At 33.5% G+C, this 16,617-nt stretch overlaps 1 protein-coding gene across 1 annotated transcript in view; it reads left to right on the plus strand.

The window, feature by feature from the left end:
* Window positions 1–14,808, plus strand: part of LOC126882019 (putative inorganic phosphate cotransporter) — a 94,341-nt gene extending 79,533 nt beyond the window's left edge. Inside the window, exon 8 of the mRNA XM_050646795.1 lies at window positions 14,648–14,808. Within this exon, the coding sequence (XP_050502752.1) occupies window positions 14,648–14,785 (138 nt within the window). The 3' untranslated portion in view covers window positions 14,786–14,808. The remainder of the gene's footprint in view (window positions 1–14,647) is intronic.
* Window positions 14,809–16,617: the final 1,809 nt, after the last annotated feature.

The raw sequence follows: 16,617 nt of genomic DNA on the forward strand, positions 1-16,617 counted from the left end.
TTATCACATTTTAAGACTCTGGGAACACCAAACAAAAGAAATACATTTTCTTTTAAAATTTTACTTATAGAAGTGGCAGTTGCCTTTCTCAGAGGGAATAAAAGAGGAAATTTACTGAACTTATCAGTAACTACCAAAATCCAAGTATTACCAGCTGAACTTCTGGGCAATGGTCCAAATAAGTCCATACTGATGATCTCCCAAGGTTTTGTGGGTTCGACAGCCTGTCCCATATGTCCTGCAGGACTTTTCTGTTCAGGCTTCGTCCTTAAACAAACCTCACATTTCCTTATATATTTCGTAATGTCCATTTTCATAAAAGGCCAATAGAAAAGGCGAGATACACGATGAAATGTTTTGTAGATACCTAAATGACCTGAAACACAAGAATCATGACACCTCTGAAGTATCTTATCTCGAAAATCTTTTGGAACTACAAGTTTCCAATATTCACAATCATCTCTTAAACTCGGAAAATCTTGATCAATATATTTATACAACTTATTATTTGCTAGTCTCCATCTGACAAATTTTAAAGGATTTTTATTTACATTATTACACATTTTCTTATACCATTTATCACTGGTAGAAGAAAAATCATATTCGTCACATTCGGGGTTTATTGCTTGAACATTACTTATTTCTACAGAATTTATCATATGTACACTATCAACAGGTAGTTCTAAAGCTCGCGAAAGGGTGTCAGGAACTATGTGATCCTTACCTTTGCGATGCAGTACTTCATAGTCAAACTGTTGCAGACGTAAGGCCCATCTACCAAGTCGTCCTTGAGGGTCCTTCAAATTGTCCAACCATAACAACGAGTAGCAATCAGTGATTACGTAGAACTTATAACCATCTAGATAAGCTCGTAAAGTTTCACACGCCCACAAAACACAGAGGCATTCACGCTCAACACTGCTATAGTTTCTCTCGGCTCTATTTAGAGTTCTAGACAAATAACAAATTACATGTTCAGTTTCATCATACTTTTGAGTAAGGACAGCTCCAAGACCATACGCTGACGCATCAGTTTGTACGTAAAAAGGTTTGTCAAAATTAGGACTAGACAAAATAGGTGCTGAGACAAGAGCGTCTTTAATACTCTGAAAAGCTTCCTCACAAGCTTTGTCCCAAACGAACTTCTTGTTCTTTTGTAATAATCTACACAAAGGTGAAATAAGATCTGAATAACTATTTACAAACTTACGATACCATCCTATAACTCCAAGGACTCTTCTGACTTCAGTGACATTGGTGGGTCGTGGAAGATTCACAATGGCCTCTACTTTTGCCGGATCTACAGACAGACCACTAGAGTTAACAACATAACCCAAGTATTTAAGTTCTGACACACAGAAAGAACATTTTTCTTTATTAAGGGTCAAATTGGCTTTTTTCAATCTGGCAAAGATTTCTGTCAAGACTTCGACATGTTTATCGTAAGTTGACGTAGCCAGACATATATCATCTAAGTACACAAAAACATACTCAGAGAGTTCAGGACCTAATAGATTATCTACTAATCTTTGAAACGTAGCTGGAGCGTTGTGCAATCCGAAAGGCATACGACAATACTGGAAAAGTCCACGCCCTGGCACAGTAAACGCCGTGTACTGCTTGCTCTCTTCAGTAAGACCCACCTGCCAATAGGCACTCTTAATGTCCATTGTTGACAAATATCTAGCTCCACCTAACTTACTTAAAATGCTATTTATATAGGGTAAAGGATAAGCATCACGCTCAGTAACACGATTTACTTTCCTAAAATCAACGCAAAAACGCCATTCCCCATTCTTTTTAGGTACCAGCAATACTGGTGAAGACCATCCGCTATGTGACTGTTCGACAACACCAAGCTTCAGCATTTTGTCCAGCTCCTTGTTGATCATATCCTGCTTAATTGGTGATACCGGATAAAACCTCTGCTTGATTGGTTCTTGTTGACTAACTACAATTTTGTGTTGAACTACATTAGTACAAGTTAATTTGTCTGGGTCGATACTAGAAAAATAAGAATCAACGAGTTCGTTAAGCTGTTTACGTTGCTCTGGTAGAAGTTCAGATTCCGATTGTATCGAATTAACCACTGGAACACTCATAACTTCCGAAGAAAAAAACCACTCTCCTTTTCGTAAATCTGGTACAATACCCATTCGCACCCAGAAATCTACACCTAGTACTAAAGAGTGTCTACACTGTGGCCAAACGAAAACATCAATTACCTTAACAACTTCACGAAGTTTTATAGGCACCGAAGCTACACCTAATAAAGGACTCTGACTACCATCCGCAACTCTGCAAGACCCATCTGGAACAGTTTTTAAATGTACACCTAAACTACGTAAAATCTCCCATGTAGGCATATTTACAAAAACTTTATTGGCTCCACAATCCAATAAACCGAATACTGTCTTACCTAAGATATCAACTTCTACATAAGGACATTCACTTTCATTACTCTGTGCTAAAATATAATCTAAAACTAACTTAAATGAATAAAAATTATTACTATCTTCTTCTTTTTCGACCTTTAACTGTCTATTCCGATTCGAGATAGAATTATTGCTCCGATTCTGTGAATTACATTGAGGACAATTACTTTTAGTAAAACCTTCCTTGTTACAACCAAAGCATCTAAACACACGTTTTGGCCTCTTACAGTCCTTAACCACGTGATCATACTCATTACAGCGCCAGCATTTAGGTACAAACGTCTCTACTTCTTGTACAACGTGATGAGAAGAATTCGCTCTACTACTAGAAGAAGGCTTAAACGACTCAATATTAATTCGAGTTTTCTCAATTTTTCGACACAAGTCAATTAAATCAAAAGGAGTCTTTACTTCGACTAAAGTTAATCTTTCCTGATAAAAAGGTAAAATGTTTTTAAGTAACACCTGCATTTTTAAACTGTCCGGAACTGGTGTTGGCATTTGTTCGAACTTACTGGTCATCTTGGCAACAAACATACCAATAGATTCGTTAGATTCCTGAGTAGTATGAAGAATATCCTGCCAGATCTCATCTGCAGAAAGGGTAAATTCTTCCTTCATTAAGCTCACTAAACTATCCCAGTTGCTAGCATAGTTCCTATACAATTTATAAAAACCTAAAGCGTTACCAGTAAATAAATCTCTAGCACAAGAAAATAACTGAATTTTATTTACATTACGTGACCTACAATACTCCTCAACTTCTTCAAGAAATACAGAAAAATTTTGCGGTTTACCAGAATACTTAATTCCCCACTTATATACAGGTTCTGAAGGAAAATTATTAGATGACAAGGAAACAATGGGATTAACTGTTGAATTCGAAGTTTGATTTGTTTGGTTACTCACATTCGGTGCAGAAATATTTCGAGTAGGGGTAGAATTACCATTAGGATCATTTAAATTAAGACCTGATAAATCAATATGATGATAAAAATTAGGATCAGTAGGCATCTCTACAGAAACAACATTACTAGTTTTCAAAACATTAGACTTAGTAGTATATTCACCTATCAAATCCATCAATTTCTTTAACAATGCAGAACGCTTTGACATTTCATCAGTGCCTGTACTGTGAATACGGTTCAGTCTACCAGAAAGATGTGCAAACTTAGTCTCAATTCTTCTTACTTGGTTTGCAGTACCTGTAAAAACATTAACAACATCCTGAATCTCTTTTAATTTATTTTCACAATTTGTCAACTCAGCAGGAATATCAGGGGGTAAATCAAAGTTAGGGATTTTGCCAGATTTTTCTAAAACTAGGCAACTACGCAAAGTACTCTTTAACTCTTCTACCTTACAATTAGTCAAAACAATACCTCTCATTTGCAACTCAACTTCAAGTTCGTCTTTGACCAAACGGTCAACATTAAGTTTAAACGACATTTTCTTTTAGAGAAATTAAAATACACAAAAAAAAATAAGACAAGAAAACCTCTACCTCACTTTAAATAAAAATACATTTAACTTTTGATTATTAATTTTCAACTTCTGTAACTCTACGTAACCTATGTCTTACTTGAACTATCTAAAAAAAAATAAAAATCTCGGGTGGTTGAAAAGCCCCTTAAGTTGGCCGCCAAAAATGTACCACAGCTATTTCTCAGTCGGAATTATTTTTATATTATTAGTTGGTTTGATTTAGATGAGCATGAGACATGACAGTTCAAATAAAACACTAGATAACTATAGAGAATATAATGTCAACAAAATTTTAAGTCCCTTTTTACATACAAATATTAATTTTGATTTCAATAGTTTATAAGAACAAAAGTAAGTAATTAATTAAAAAAAATAAACCAGAACCAGCTGTTTCCTTCACATAAATATAAAAATCATTGTATTTTAGTCCCCTTTTTTAGACCCCTTAACCCAATCTAAATTGTACCTTGTTCTTTCTTGTTTTCTCCCATAAAATAAAATAAAATCTATTACCGTCCTTATTTCCTTCAATAAAAAAAATCATTTGCCTGGATAAACACACTGCAATCTTCCTTAAATTTTGTCAAAATGTCACGTCAAATATCGAACTTCTAAATAAATCTGCCAAATTTATTATTTCCAATATACTGAATAAATGTAAATCTGGTAAATAAATGTACTTCTATTACTTCTTTAAACAGGATCGATAAATACATACAATTTTGTACTACCGGAACACCCTTTAACATACAAAAGGGTCTATTACACGACTCTCAGCCTGGCCATCAATAAACATCGAATTAATCTCTAGAGGATTTTCCAAGACAAATCTTTACGTGCCCCAAATTTCCAGCACACCAACGGATACCTCAATAAGAGAATTCCCAGTACATCCCACCAAAGGATTGAAAAAGTACCATTTCAATTAAAAAAACTGGGAATCCAAATCGCCGACCAGGCTTCAAGTGCTTTCTCAAAAATGTTTATTAAAAAGAATGAACGTTGTTGATTTGCTAACAAGGCGTTCAAAACAAAAAACTCTACAACAAAAATCTTCTCTCACTGACTCACACAAAAAGCATATACATCCAAACATACAAATTATACATCCTCCAAGGACAAAATAATCGGTTATAAACAACCAAAACTCAACAAACGTTACTACTAAATTTTCAACCGTAATATAATGTAATATAATGTAGGGGAGTCGTTAATAATGTAGATACTAGTATATCGGATGCAGATCTAATCAAATTTTCGGGATTGGCTTCGGTCAACATTAAAGTACTAGAAATAAGACGATTTAAACGGAAGTCTAAATATGACACGGAGAAATATATTGATACAGAAACGGTCGCATTTACCTTTTCGGGAAAAGTAATCCCGAAGGAAGTGAATATATATGGGATCCCTTTTAGGGTAAAACCATACATGATACCAGTGGTTCAATGTTATCGGTGTTTTCTTTTTGGACACACAAAAAATCTTTGTAGAGGGGGAGAAAAATGCAAAAACTGCGCGGAAAAAATACATGAAGGGGATTGTTCGATGAAATGTTTACATTGTAATAGCAGCTTTCATATAAGTACCTATGAGGAGTGCCCAGAGTATGTGAGACAGCGGAATATTAAGGCTGTCATGTCTCTGGACAATCTTTCATACTACGAGGCATGCGAGAGATTTCCTTATGTTTCTACTAGAAAATCGCAAGAGAATAATATATTCAGAATGAGCCAGGAGGAATTCCCAACATTACATAAAACTCAAACAAATAATTTAGAGACAATTCCCATCAATATGCGATGGATAGAAAATGTAAAGAGTAACCCTGAACACCTGTTTAGTAGAAAAATTGAGAATAACTCAAACAAAAATAAAAGAAAGGCTAATGAAACAAATAAGACATACAATAAAGAAGTACACAATCAATATTTATTATCTCCAAATGGGAGAAGCGAAGAGAGAGCTCGTGCAGTAAACAATGAGACTCCTGGATGTTCCCGTACAGAGCAACTAGAGAGGGACACAGAAAAAACACTGAATGCGATATTAAAAAAACTAGATTGGAAACATAAGGAACATATAATCAATTACTTGAACCAGCTATTTATACATGAAAGCTCATCGAACCAAAAGTTGCTAGATTTAGATGGATATCAAGAATCCACTTATTATCCAATGGAACATAAAAAGTTTAAGCAGTAACTATAACAGTCTGAAATATTTCATAAGCGAACATAGACCCAAATTAATTCTATTAAATGAAACTTGGCTAAAAAATAATCATCACTTCTATCTAAGAGGATATGAAATACATAGGTTGGATCGAGGGGATGGTTATGGTGGCCTAGCTACTGTGGTTCATAATAGTCTGGATCACAAAATAGTATATAGGTATAATAATAATGTTAGTAAAATTCAAATTTTAGCAACAAAAATAATAGATTGGGACATTACAGTTATTAACATTTATATCCATCCTAGGGCAAAAATAAATTTAAATAGTTGGGTTGGACGCATAAATAAAATCAGGGGAAATAAAATTTTAATGGGGGATATGAATGCACATAATGCACTTTGGGGAAGTCAAGTGTCTGTTAATGTTAATGGAAGAATAATTGCTGAATCCTTAGAGGATTTGGATCTAGTTTGCTGCAATGATGGGAGACCCACGCGGATTACCCTACCTGGACAGAATGCCTCAGCGGTAGACCTAACACTAATTTCCTCGGAAATTGCAAATATATGCCAATGGGATGTGTTAGAGGATTCTGGAGGCAGTGATCATTTTCCAACTTCTTGCAAAATCGCAATTGTAAATGAAAATATAGTAACACAAAAAAGTCATAAAAGAAATACAAAGAATGTCAATTGGGAGAATTATGCTTCAAAAATAGAAGACTTGATGAAGAATGGGTGTGAAGACTATAATTCATTTACACAAATTATGGAAATGGTGAGTGATGAGGAAATACCTCTCTTGAAAACAGAAAAATCTATAAGAAAAAAGAAAAGCCCTCCCTGGTGGGATAAGGAATGCTCTAATTTAATAAAAACAAGAAAAGAAAAAATTAAAAAATATAAGGAAGAAGCAAGCAATGAAAATTATATTGAAATCAAAAAAATATTTGCATACAGTAAAAAAATATTTAAAAAAAAAAGAAATAGCTTCAAAAGCTTTTGCAATGGATTGACAAGGGACACTCCTCTATCTGAAATATGGCGAACAGTTAAGCTATTCTCCACATATCAAAATGCTGTAATCCCTGCTAAACTTCCCAACAAAAACATAGCTCAGAACATATTAAATAATTTGGCAATTGACATAACAGATCCTGAGTTCACGGTTACCCTAACTAACGAGGATGTGGAGGACATTTCAAGGCAAGAAATAATAAGTGTCATAAATAAAAAGGATAAGGCTACTGGCTTAGATCTTGTAACATATAGCATGATAAACAGACTTCCCCTGGTGGCGCTAGATGCATTGTCAAAAATATTTAATCAAATAGTTAAAAGAAACACAGGTTTTCCACAAGAATGGAAAAACACCCTTGTCATTCCCTTTTTAAAACCCAATAGAGACCCTTTATGTGAGGATAATTATAGAAACATAGCTCTAGAGTCATGTGTAGGCAAAATTTTGCAAAATATAATTAAATTAAGAATAGAACAAATAACGGAAAAAAAATCGATACTAAGCCCTAAGCAGTTAGGTTTCAGAAGAAACAAAGGGTGCAACGATAACTTAGCTTTAACAATTAATTATATTAGAACTGGATTTAGTAAAAATTTAAATACAATTGGAATTTTTTTGGATATCAGTAGGGCATATGATACAGTCAATATATATTTGCTATATAAATACTTATTAAAGTATGACATCCCAATAACTTATGCAAACTTGATCTTGCAATTTTTGCTCAACAGAAATATCTACGTTAAAGACAAATCAAATAATATATTAGGCCCAATGCAAGCATCCACTGGATTGCCTCAAGGGTCTCCACTCAGTCCAACATTATTCAATCTCTATACTAGATCCCTACATGATTTAATAAACCATGAGATGGAGTGTTTTCAATATGCAGATGATTTTGTAATTCTGGTGCAAGGATCTGATATATACAAGCTAATTAATTCCTTTAATACCCATATAATAAATTTACAGGAGTGGTTTGAGAAACACAACTTTAAAATTTCAGCACACAAATCAAAAGCAATAATATTTAGAAAAAGAAGTCAGGCTTATAACTTCCCACATTTGATATATCAAAATATGGAAATTCCATGGAAAAATGAAATAAAGTATCTGGGATTTCATTTACAGTGTAATTTGAATATGACAATTCAAATTAACGACATGATAACTAAAGCAAACAAAGGAATAAATGTCATGAGAGCAATTTGTGGTACAAAATGGGGAGCTGACCCGAACATTCTTTTGAGTTTATACAAAGGAATAGTTAGATCTCATTTAGATTACGCAGCCAATCTTTTAAACCCCTGCAGTAAAAGTTTGATGATGAGGTTGGAACAAGTACAGAATGTTGCCTTGAGAATCGTAACGGGTTGTCTACGTTCTACACCCATCTTAATATTGCAAGCAGAATGTTCAGTAACAACGTTACAAGTTAGAAGGGAGATACTAGCACATAAATATATACTCAAACAAATGCCGGAAAAAAACAATATCATAGTAAAGAGTCTAAATAAGCTAAACGAAGCAATAAATGCAAACAATAGATTCTGGAGGAACAAGGTCATACCAGATTACTCACTAGCATATACAAATATACTCAAAAAAACAAAAAACATAATTAGATATAAAATCAATCCTATATATGAGGTAGAAAGAAAAACTCTTCTATACCCCATTACAATTAAAAGTCTAGAATTTGAAAAATATGAAATTGAATCGAACGAAAGGTTCATAGCTAAATATGGTGGAATATATAATAATCATACCCACGTATATACAGATGGATCAATAGACCCACAAACAAATCAATCGGGATTTGGAATTTACATCCCAAGCATCAATTATAAATATTCGTCACGACTCCATAACTACACACAAATCTGCACAACTGAAATAATAGCGGTATACAAAGCCATGTCGGTATGTATTGAAAAGGAAATCATGAAAGCAGTGATCTTTGTAGATTCAAAAAGTGCCTTATCCAAAATATCTAGTCACAAATGGGACCAAATGGATTATGTAACTATAATGACCAAAAAACTACTGGTAGATGCAAATAATATGGGATTTTCAATAGGATTAGAATGGGTACCGGGACATCAGGGGATTAAAGGCAACGAGGTGGCAGATAGCTTGGCCAATATTGGGAGAGAATTAAGAGTACCATATGATGTAAAAAACATCAGCACAGATATCTTTTGTGTTACAAAAAAGAACATCTTGACTCAATTTTACAATAACTGGTATTCCCAAATGAAAGGTAAATATCCGGACTATTATGGACTGCAGGATAGTTTCCCTATAAAACCTTGGTATAACAAATGTGGATATTTGGGTAGGAACAATATTACTAACCTTAATCGTTTACGAAGTGGACATTGCAAAACTCCTTGTTATCTCCACAAAATAGGCAAAACGGAAACACCGATATGCGAATGCGGTACTATGGGAACATTGGTACACATCATCTTTGAGTGCCCCATAAATAAACATAAAGATATGGATTTGTATCTAGAACTAATAAAAGCTGGAATAGACAGTCCAATATCTTTACAGAGCATTTTATATAAACCCTCGAATAAAGTTATTAAGATAATCAATAAATTTATCAAATTTTTTCAAGTAGATCTATAGAATTTTCAAAAAATAATAATAATAACAATAACAATAAATAAATACTTCAGAAAATACAGGGAATCTCCTAAAATGTCAAAAATTATATTTGTATCCTTAAAATCCTTAATCCTAACCGAAGGTAGCCAGCCCTAAACCTATGTGAAAATGTTTGGAAGCTACCCCCAAACGAGAAAAGTCTTAAGTTAACCTTAAATGTTGTAACACTTTTCCCCCTCTATCTACAGAAAAACAAAAAGAAGGACAAGGAACACATAGAACCAAAAAAAAAATAGATCTGAAGTTGACAGGACACCTGGTTGTGCATTGCCTTGAGCAAGACGCGCATAACCAATAACATGTACTGGGTAAATGATTAAAAAAAAATCGAAACCCAAAAAAAAAGGAAGAAGAAGAAGAAGTAATAATTGTTTAAATTTAAACAAATTAAGGCAGTGCATTAATTTTTTAACTGATTTCTGTGCAATTTATTTAGGTATAAGGAATTTAAATTGATTAGTAGGTATTAATTAAATACAGTTTAAAATTTATCACATAGGATATTATAATTAATCGTCGTTTGGAAATTGTGATTTTTATTTTTATGAAAAAACTGTGCTTGTAGAAAAAGTATAGTGTGAAACACGTGCAGAAAGGTAATTTCTCACTCGTTTGAATTGCGACACTCGCTTGCGCTCGTACCGCAACTTTTCAAACTCGTGAGAAATTAGTACCTTTCTGCACTTGTTGCACAATATACTATTAAAGCACTAGTGTCTTAAAGTAGCATTTTTAACGCTCGTATGGAGTGCTAAAAATTGCATTTTTAACACGGATGTAGAAACATTCATTTTAATAAGTATTCACCTTTTAATCTCCTGTAAAACAAGGATTATTTTTTCTGTGTTTTCAAAGAAGTAAACGTTTTTTTACAAACTTGAAAGCTTGTAACCCGGGTTAGCCGAGTCATCGGAGGCCGACTTATCGGGGTTTCACTGTACATAAGTAATATCAGTTAAATAATCATTTTTATAAAAGCGTCTATACTACAATCACAATAAAGATGCACTAGAAATAAACAAACCAAGACACGTTGAATGTTACGACGAGGAACACTCCAAAATCATAATTTACATGTTACAGTTCAAGTTGATTATCCAGTTGGAGTTGACTTTTACTAGTTCGAGTCAACTCTAACGGCTGGTTTTAGTAAAAGTTTATTATAAATATAAAATGAAGATTTATATTCAACATTTACTAGTAAAAGTAGACTCCAACTAGGAAAAGTATACTCTTCCCAATGCCATTTAGTAAAAGTTGATTCTGATTCACGCAAACAGCCGATTCTAGAAATTAAATGTTACTGAATATGTTCAAATTAGTCTAGGCTGTATCGTCGCTCCCGTTAGGTAAATTACTCCGAATCGAATTTTTTTGCACAAACTTACTCAAAAAGAGGTCCTTATAACAAATCTAATGGGTTCCAGGCAGTACCTTGATCGATAAATTGTTTAAACAATTTTTTTTAGACAAATTCACAAAAGTAATTTTTTCACTTTGAATAATTTTTTTTAGATCATTTGGGTTATTCTGAGCAAAAAAAGGTATTTTTTTGTGATTTTTCTCTAAAATTGATTGTTGTCGAGTTATACGCGATTTAAAATTTGAAAAATGCGAAAATAGCCATTTTCAAGGCTTAATAACTCGGTTAAAATCCATTATTATGAAAGTCGGAACGTGACCAAATCAAAGTTTATAGCCCCCTCTACAAGATCCAGCAGAAATTTTTGTCACTATTTTATTACTAAGCTGTTATCTTTAATTATTAACAATGAGCGCTAAGTGCGTATTAGGCGGTCGTCAATGGTGAGTGCTAAAGAGATGCACCATTCCGGCCGTCCAATGGTGAATCTCACTCGCACTCACATTGACGGCCGCCTCAATACACGCTTAGCGCTCATTGTTGATAATTAAAAATAATATCTTATTAATGAAATAATGACAAAAATTTCTTCAGGATCTTAATAGAGGTAGCTTTAATCTTTGATTTTTTTTTTTAGTTTCTGACTTTCATAATATATGACATTTCATAATATATTGTATGGCATTTCATAATAATATCGTATGGCATTTTTGCCTTTCGGACAGTTCCGGCGCCAATTACATCTTTAACCCTGTTTCAAGTAACTAGTGTCGATGTACACTAGCCCAGGGGGACCGACGGATTAACGTGCTCTCCGAGAAACGGTGAGACGGCTCGTGTCATTATTGGAAATGAAAATGGTTTGTCTTTGGCAGGGCTCGAACTCACGTGCACTGGCGTATGAGGCCAGCGATTATGCCGTTACTCCACGGCCGCTCGCTCGACTTTCACAATAATTATCTTTAACCGAGTTATTAAACCTTGAAAATGGTTATTTTGGCGTTTTTCAAATTTTAAGTCGCTAATAACTCGACAACAGTCAATTTTAGAGAAAAAAGGCCCAAAGGATCTAAAAAAAATTTGTACGAACTGAAAAAATTATTTTTGCGAATTTGTTTAAAATCATTGTTTATCGCCAAACGTCACTAAAATCATTCATTATTGTACTCATTTGCCCTCATTTTCGGCAGTAAAGTAACACTTTGTTGTATTGAAAGAAGAATGTTACTTTACCTGCCGCGATTAGTAACCCGTTCTCAGTAGTTACTGAGAGTTTCTCAACTCTCAGTATCCCTATCCAACAGTATCTACAGACTATGGTCCGAATCAGTCATTAATACTGTGTCGTCTGCATAGCGGATGTTATTTACTCTCTGGCCGTTTATCCTGATTCCTTCTGAAGAGTGCGATAAAGAGTTCGCAAATATTACCTCAGAGTAGACGTTAAAAGTATGGGTGATAGCACACAACCCTGTCTAACACCTCGTTGTATTTTAATTGGCCTTGACGTATTACCATTGGTCTTTATGATTGCTGTCTGATTCCAATAAATAGCCTCTATAATTTTAGAATCTCTTTTGTCGACTCCGATGTCGTTCAATCTTTCTATCAAGGTCTTGTGCTTCACCCTATCGAACGCTTTCTCAAAATCTATGAAACAGGTCTGCTTGCTGATCTTTGTATCTTTGTGCCAGAGTTTGAAGACAGAATATTGCTTCTCGTGTTCCCATACCTTTCCTGAAGCCAAATTGTTCTTGACCGGTGACCTCATCACATTTTTTATAATATATTCTGTTCTGTATGATACGCAAGAAAAGCTTCAGAATGTTATTTAATAGACTTATAAGGCGGAAGTCCTGGCATAATTTGGCGTTCTTCTTTTTAGGCAGTGGTATGAAGACTGATTCAAGCCATATTTTAGGGATAGTCCCTGTATTGTAAACATTATTAAATAGTCCAAGAAGAAGGTCTAAGTTTTCCTCTTTGATTAACTTCAATAGCTCAGCTGGTATTTCATCTTTTCCTACAGATTTGTTGTTTTTTAGTTGACGTAGAGCATATTCCAGTTCGGACTTCAGTATTGGAAGACCTTGGTCGTTTTCGGTATTTAATGTAGGAGGTTCTCTGATGTCATAGAAGAGTTCCTTTATATAGTCTTCCCACGTGTTTATTTGTTCTTCAGGGCTTGAAATCAGTTTGCCTTCTGCGTTGATTAGATTATTTGGTCCTTGTGAGTATGTCGTGCCTGTGAATTCCTTGAGTTTCTTATACAGATGAAAGTCATCATGTTTTTTATATAAGTTTTCGATTTCTTCACATTGTTCTGTTATCCATTTTTCTTTTGCAATTTTTATTTTTTGTTTAATGGTTCTATTTAATGCTTTGTACATTGCTTTGTGCTATTTGCATTTTCTTCTTTCATCCATTAAATCCAATATATCCTCTGTCATCCATCTTTGCTTCCGTGGTCGCTGTTTTGTGAGCATTTCAGTTGCCGTTGCAAGGGCGTGTCTGATTTCCTCCCGAAGGCGAAAGTTAAGGATGTTTAATTATATGAAAGTGTGCTAAAAAACAGTGCGAAAAAGTAATACCCATTTAAAATACATTGTTACTTCAGACACACTTTAAAACCTTCATGTACTGCTTCATGTACAGCGGTTCTCAATCTTTTTGAGTCATGTACCATCTAAAGTTTCTTTTATTATATTTCTATATTTTTAGATTGTATAATCAAGACTTACTATGTACTACTATTTTAAGTTTTTGTGTGTTTTGTGTACCACCGCACATAATGATATGTACCACCAGTGGTACATGTACCACAGATTGAGAACCGCTGCTTTACATAATATGAGATAGAGTAGATAAAAATTATTTTTGTGAATTTGGTCAACAAAAATTGGTTAAACAATTTTTCGACCGCGGTACCGCGTGACACCCTGTCTATTTGTTATAAGGATTGTTATACGGATGTATTTCTTTGAGTAAGTTTGTGCAAAAAATCGAATCAGAATAATTTACCTAACGGGGGCGACGTTACAGACTATACTAATAAGTAGTTGAAACGGTCAAAACAAAGAAACGCACACTCATCAAAAATGCACTTGAGATTCTCGTATAATCAAAATCAACATTTACTGAATCGATCCAGGAAGAGTCAACTCCAACTAGTAAAAGTTGATTTAAATTTTTAAAATCAACTTTTACTGCTCGTTTCAGTTGGAGTTGACTCCAACTATTTGGAGTCAACTCTAACTGAGAATCAACTTGAACTGTAACATATACATTGTACATCCCAAATCATGATTTACAAAGTTTCTACATTGTAAATCATGATTCGAGGGTGCTCCTCGTAACATTTAACGTGCCTTGGTTTGTTTGTTTTTAGTGCATCTTTATTGTGATTTTAATTTAATTATAATTTTAAGTTAACTTAAAAAATATTATCATGCGTTGATTTACAAAAATTACTATTTTTGACATTTTCAGGAGGATAAGGAGCTCTGGAACATTATATTTTCTGTCTCAGCAGGATTTTACGTTATTGCTGGAATTACCTTTATTTTCTTTGCTTCTGGAGATATACAACCATGGAATTATTATAAGAAATCTAATACTGTACCATAAAAATGTTATTTATTTTTGGCAAAGTTGTTTTATTTTAAGTCATAAATATTGATTGTTTAAAACACGACAAATTATAACTATTTTTTAAAATTTGCATATCTTCCATCACCGTAATCACCATAATTACACGATAGTATACATTTGGAATCGGAGAAAACGTAAGAAAATTAAATGGTAGGTTAACGATATGGTAGATTCACATTTTTCTTTTTTACTTCTTCTAGCAGTGGCGGCTCGTGATTTTTACAATAGGGGAGGCTATAACTATAATATATCTCTCCAAAATGTAATTTAAGGCCCTATTTGTTTTGACCAATTTTTATCAGTGTGCCGCATTTAACCTTTAACTACACGCGCTGGCGTATTTTGTACGCCATATATAAGAATTCTACTGCAAATATATTTAAAAATTTAATTTTTGACCTTGTTTATCTTTCTACCCTATCACTGGAATGTGCTTTACAATTTGGTTTTAGTTTCGTTATAATCGGCGTTCTGGGAAGATCGTAATTTACAGTTTATTATTTGTTGTTTCCGGTTGTGGACAATATACGCCACGATTATATTAATAGAAGTAGTAATATAAGTATATATTTCAATTGTTTTTTAGTCATTATGGCACAAAATATATTTTTCTTTATAAACAATACTTTTTCTCCTGTAAAAAATCATATTTCAAAAAAAATTTTATTAGTAATTTTATTTATCATGGAATCCAGTTATTCCATGATTCCAGTTATAAATCCAAATTTACTTACTGAGAAGGAACTTCAAGTATTCACTGATGCCGAATAAGGTTTATAACAAACAACTAAGTGTATTTTCTCAAAAAAAAATAAACAAATCCGCTGTTTTTAAGTGTATTTTCTTGTGGCGTATAAAGTACGCCACGCGTGTAGTTATGTTATAACTTGATGCGCGGGTAGTTAAAGGTTAAGATGAAGACAGTCCTACATTTTGGCTATCAAAATAAATACAGATTTAAAGTTTTGCACTATCATACAGGTTGAAGGTTCACATTTTTTAAGATACTCAACTGAAATGATTTTTTTAAACGCGAATCCACAAACAAGATAACTTTCTGATATGTTGCTTCGCGTTAGAGATATCGACTCTATTTAACTTGATTTTATCCAAATCACTAAAATAAAATATGGCTCCTTATTGAGTTACAGAGTGTTTTATTTAAAAATTTAAAAAATATATTTGCTCAGTATTCCTGCTGTTCAGTATTCAACTATTTGACGTATCCTTTTCATATTTGGTAGAAAGTGTAAGTACTGTACACAGTGTACACCCTATGAAATTATGTTAAATTATTTCAGTGCAATTTTTCGATTCTCCAATACTATCTATGTAAATAATATACTATTTAGTCGTAACGATAAAGTCATTAGTTTTCGAGATATTAAAGTTAAACATGTAACGGCACAGTTATTTTGGTTAATGTATTGTGACGCTTATTTTTTAACTTCAGATATCTCGAAAACTAATGATTTTATCATTAAGAATTAATAATATGCTCTTCATTCTTAATTAACAATAAAATCATTGGTTTTCGGGATATATCAAGTTTAAAATTAAGCTGCACAATACATTAAGAGGCTACAGTAGATCAACAGGTAGCAACAAACGCGGTCCAAGATTGCGGCTGTAATTTTGAATATTTTGTCGAGATATTTAGCACACATATTCGTAATATAATAGACAATGACGGTACAGAGCCCAATTTGAGAAATATATTAGTATGTGGAAATTACTCTGTAAATAAATACAATATTAAAAAAACGAGCCTGTACCGGCCAGTAAGACGAACAAACAAATACACTTTC

Source organism: Diabrotica virgifera, chromosome 3 (genome assembly GCF_917563875.1).
Source record: "Diabrotica virgifera virgifera chromosome 3, PGI_DIABVI_V3a".
Lineage (NCBI taxonomy): Eukaryota > Metazoa > Arthropoda > Insecta > Coleoptera > Chrysomelidae > Diabrotica > Diabrotica virgifera.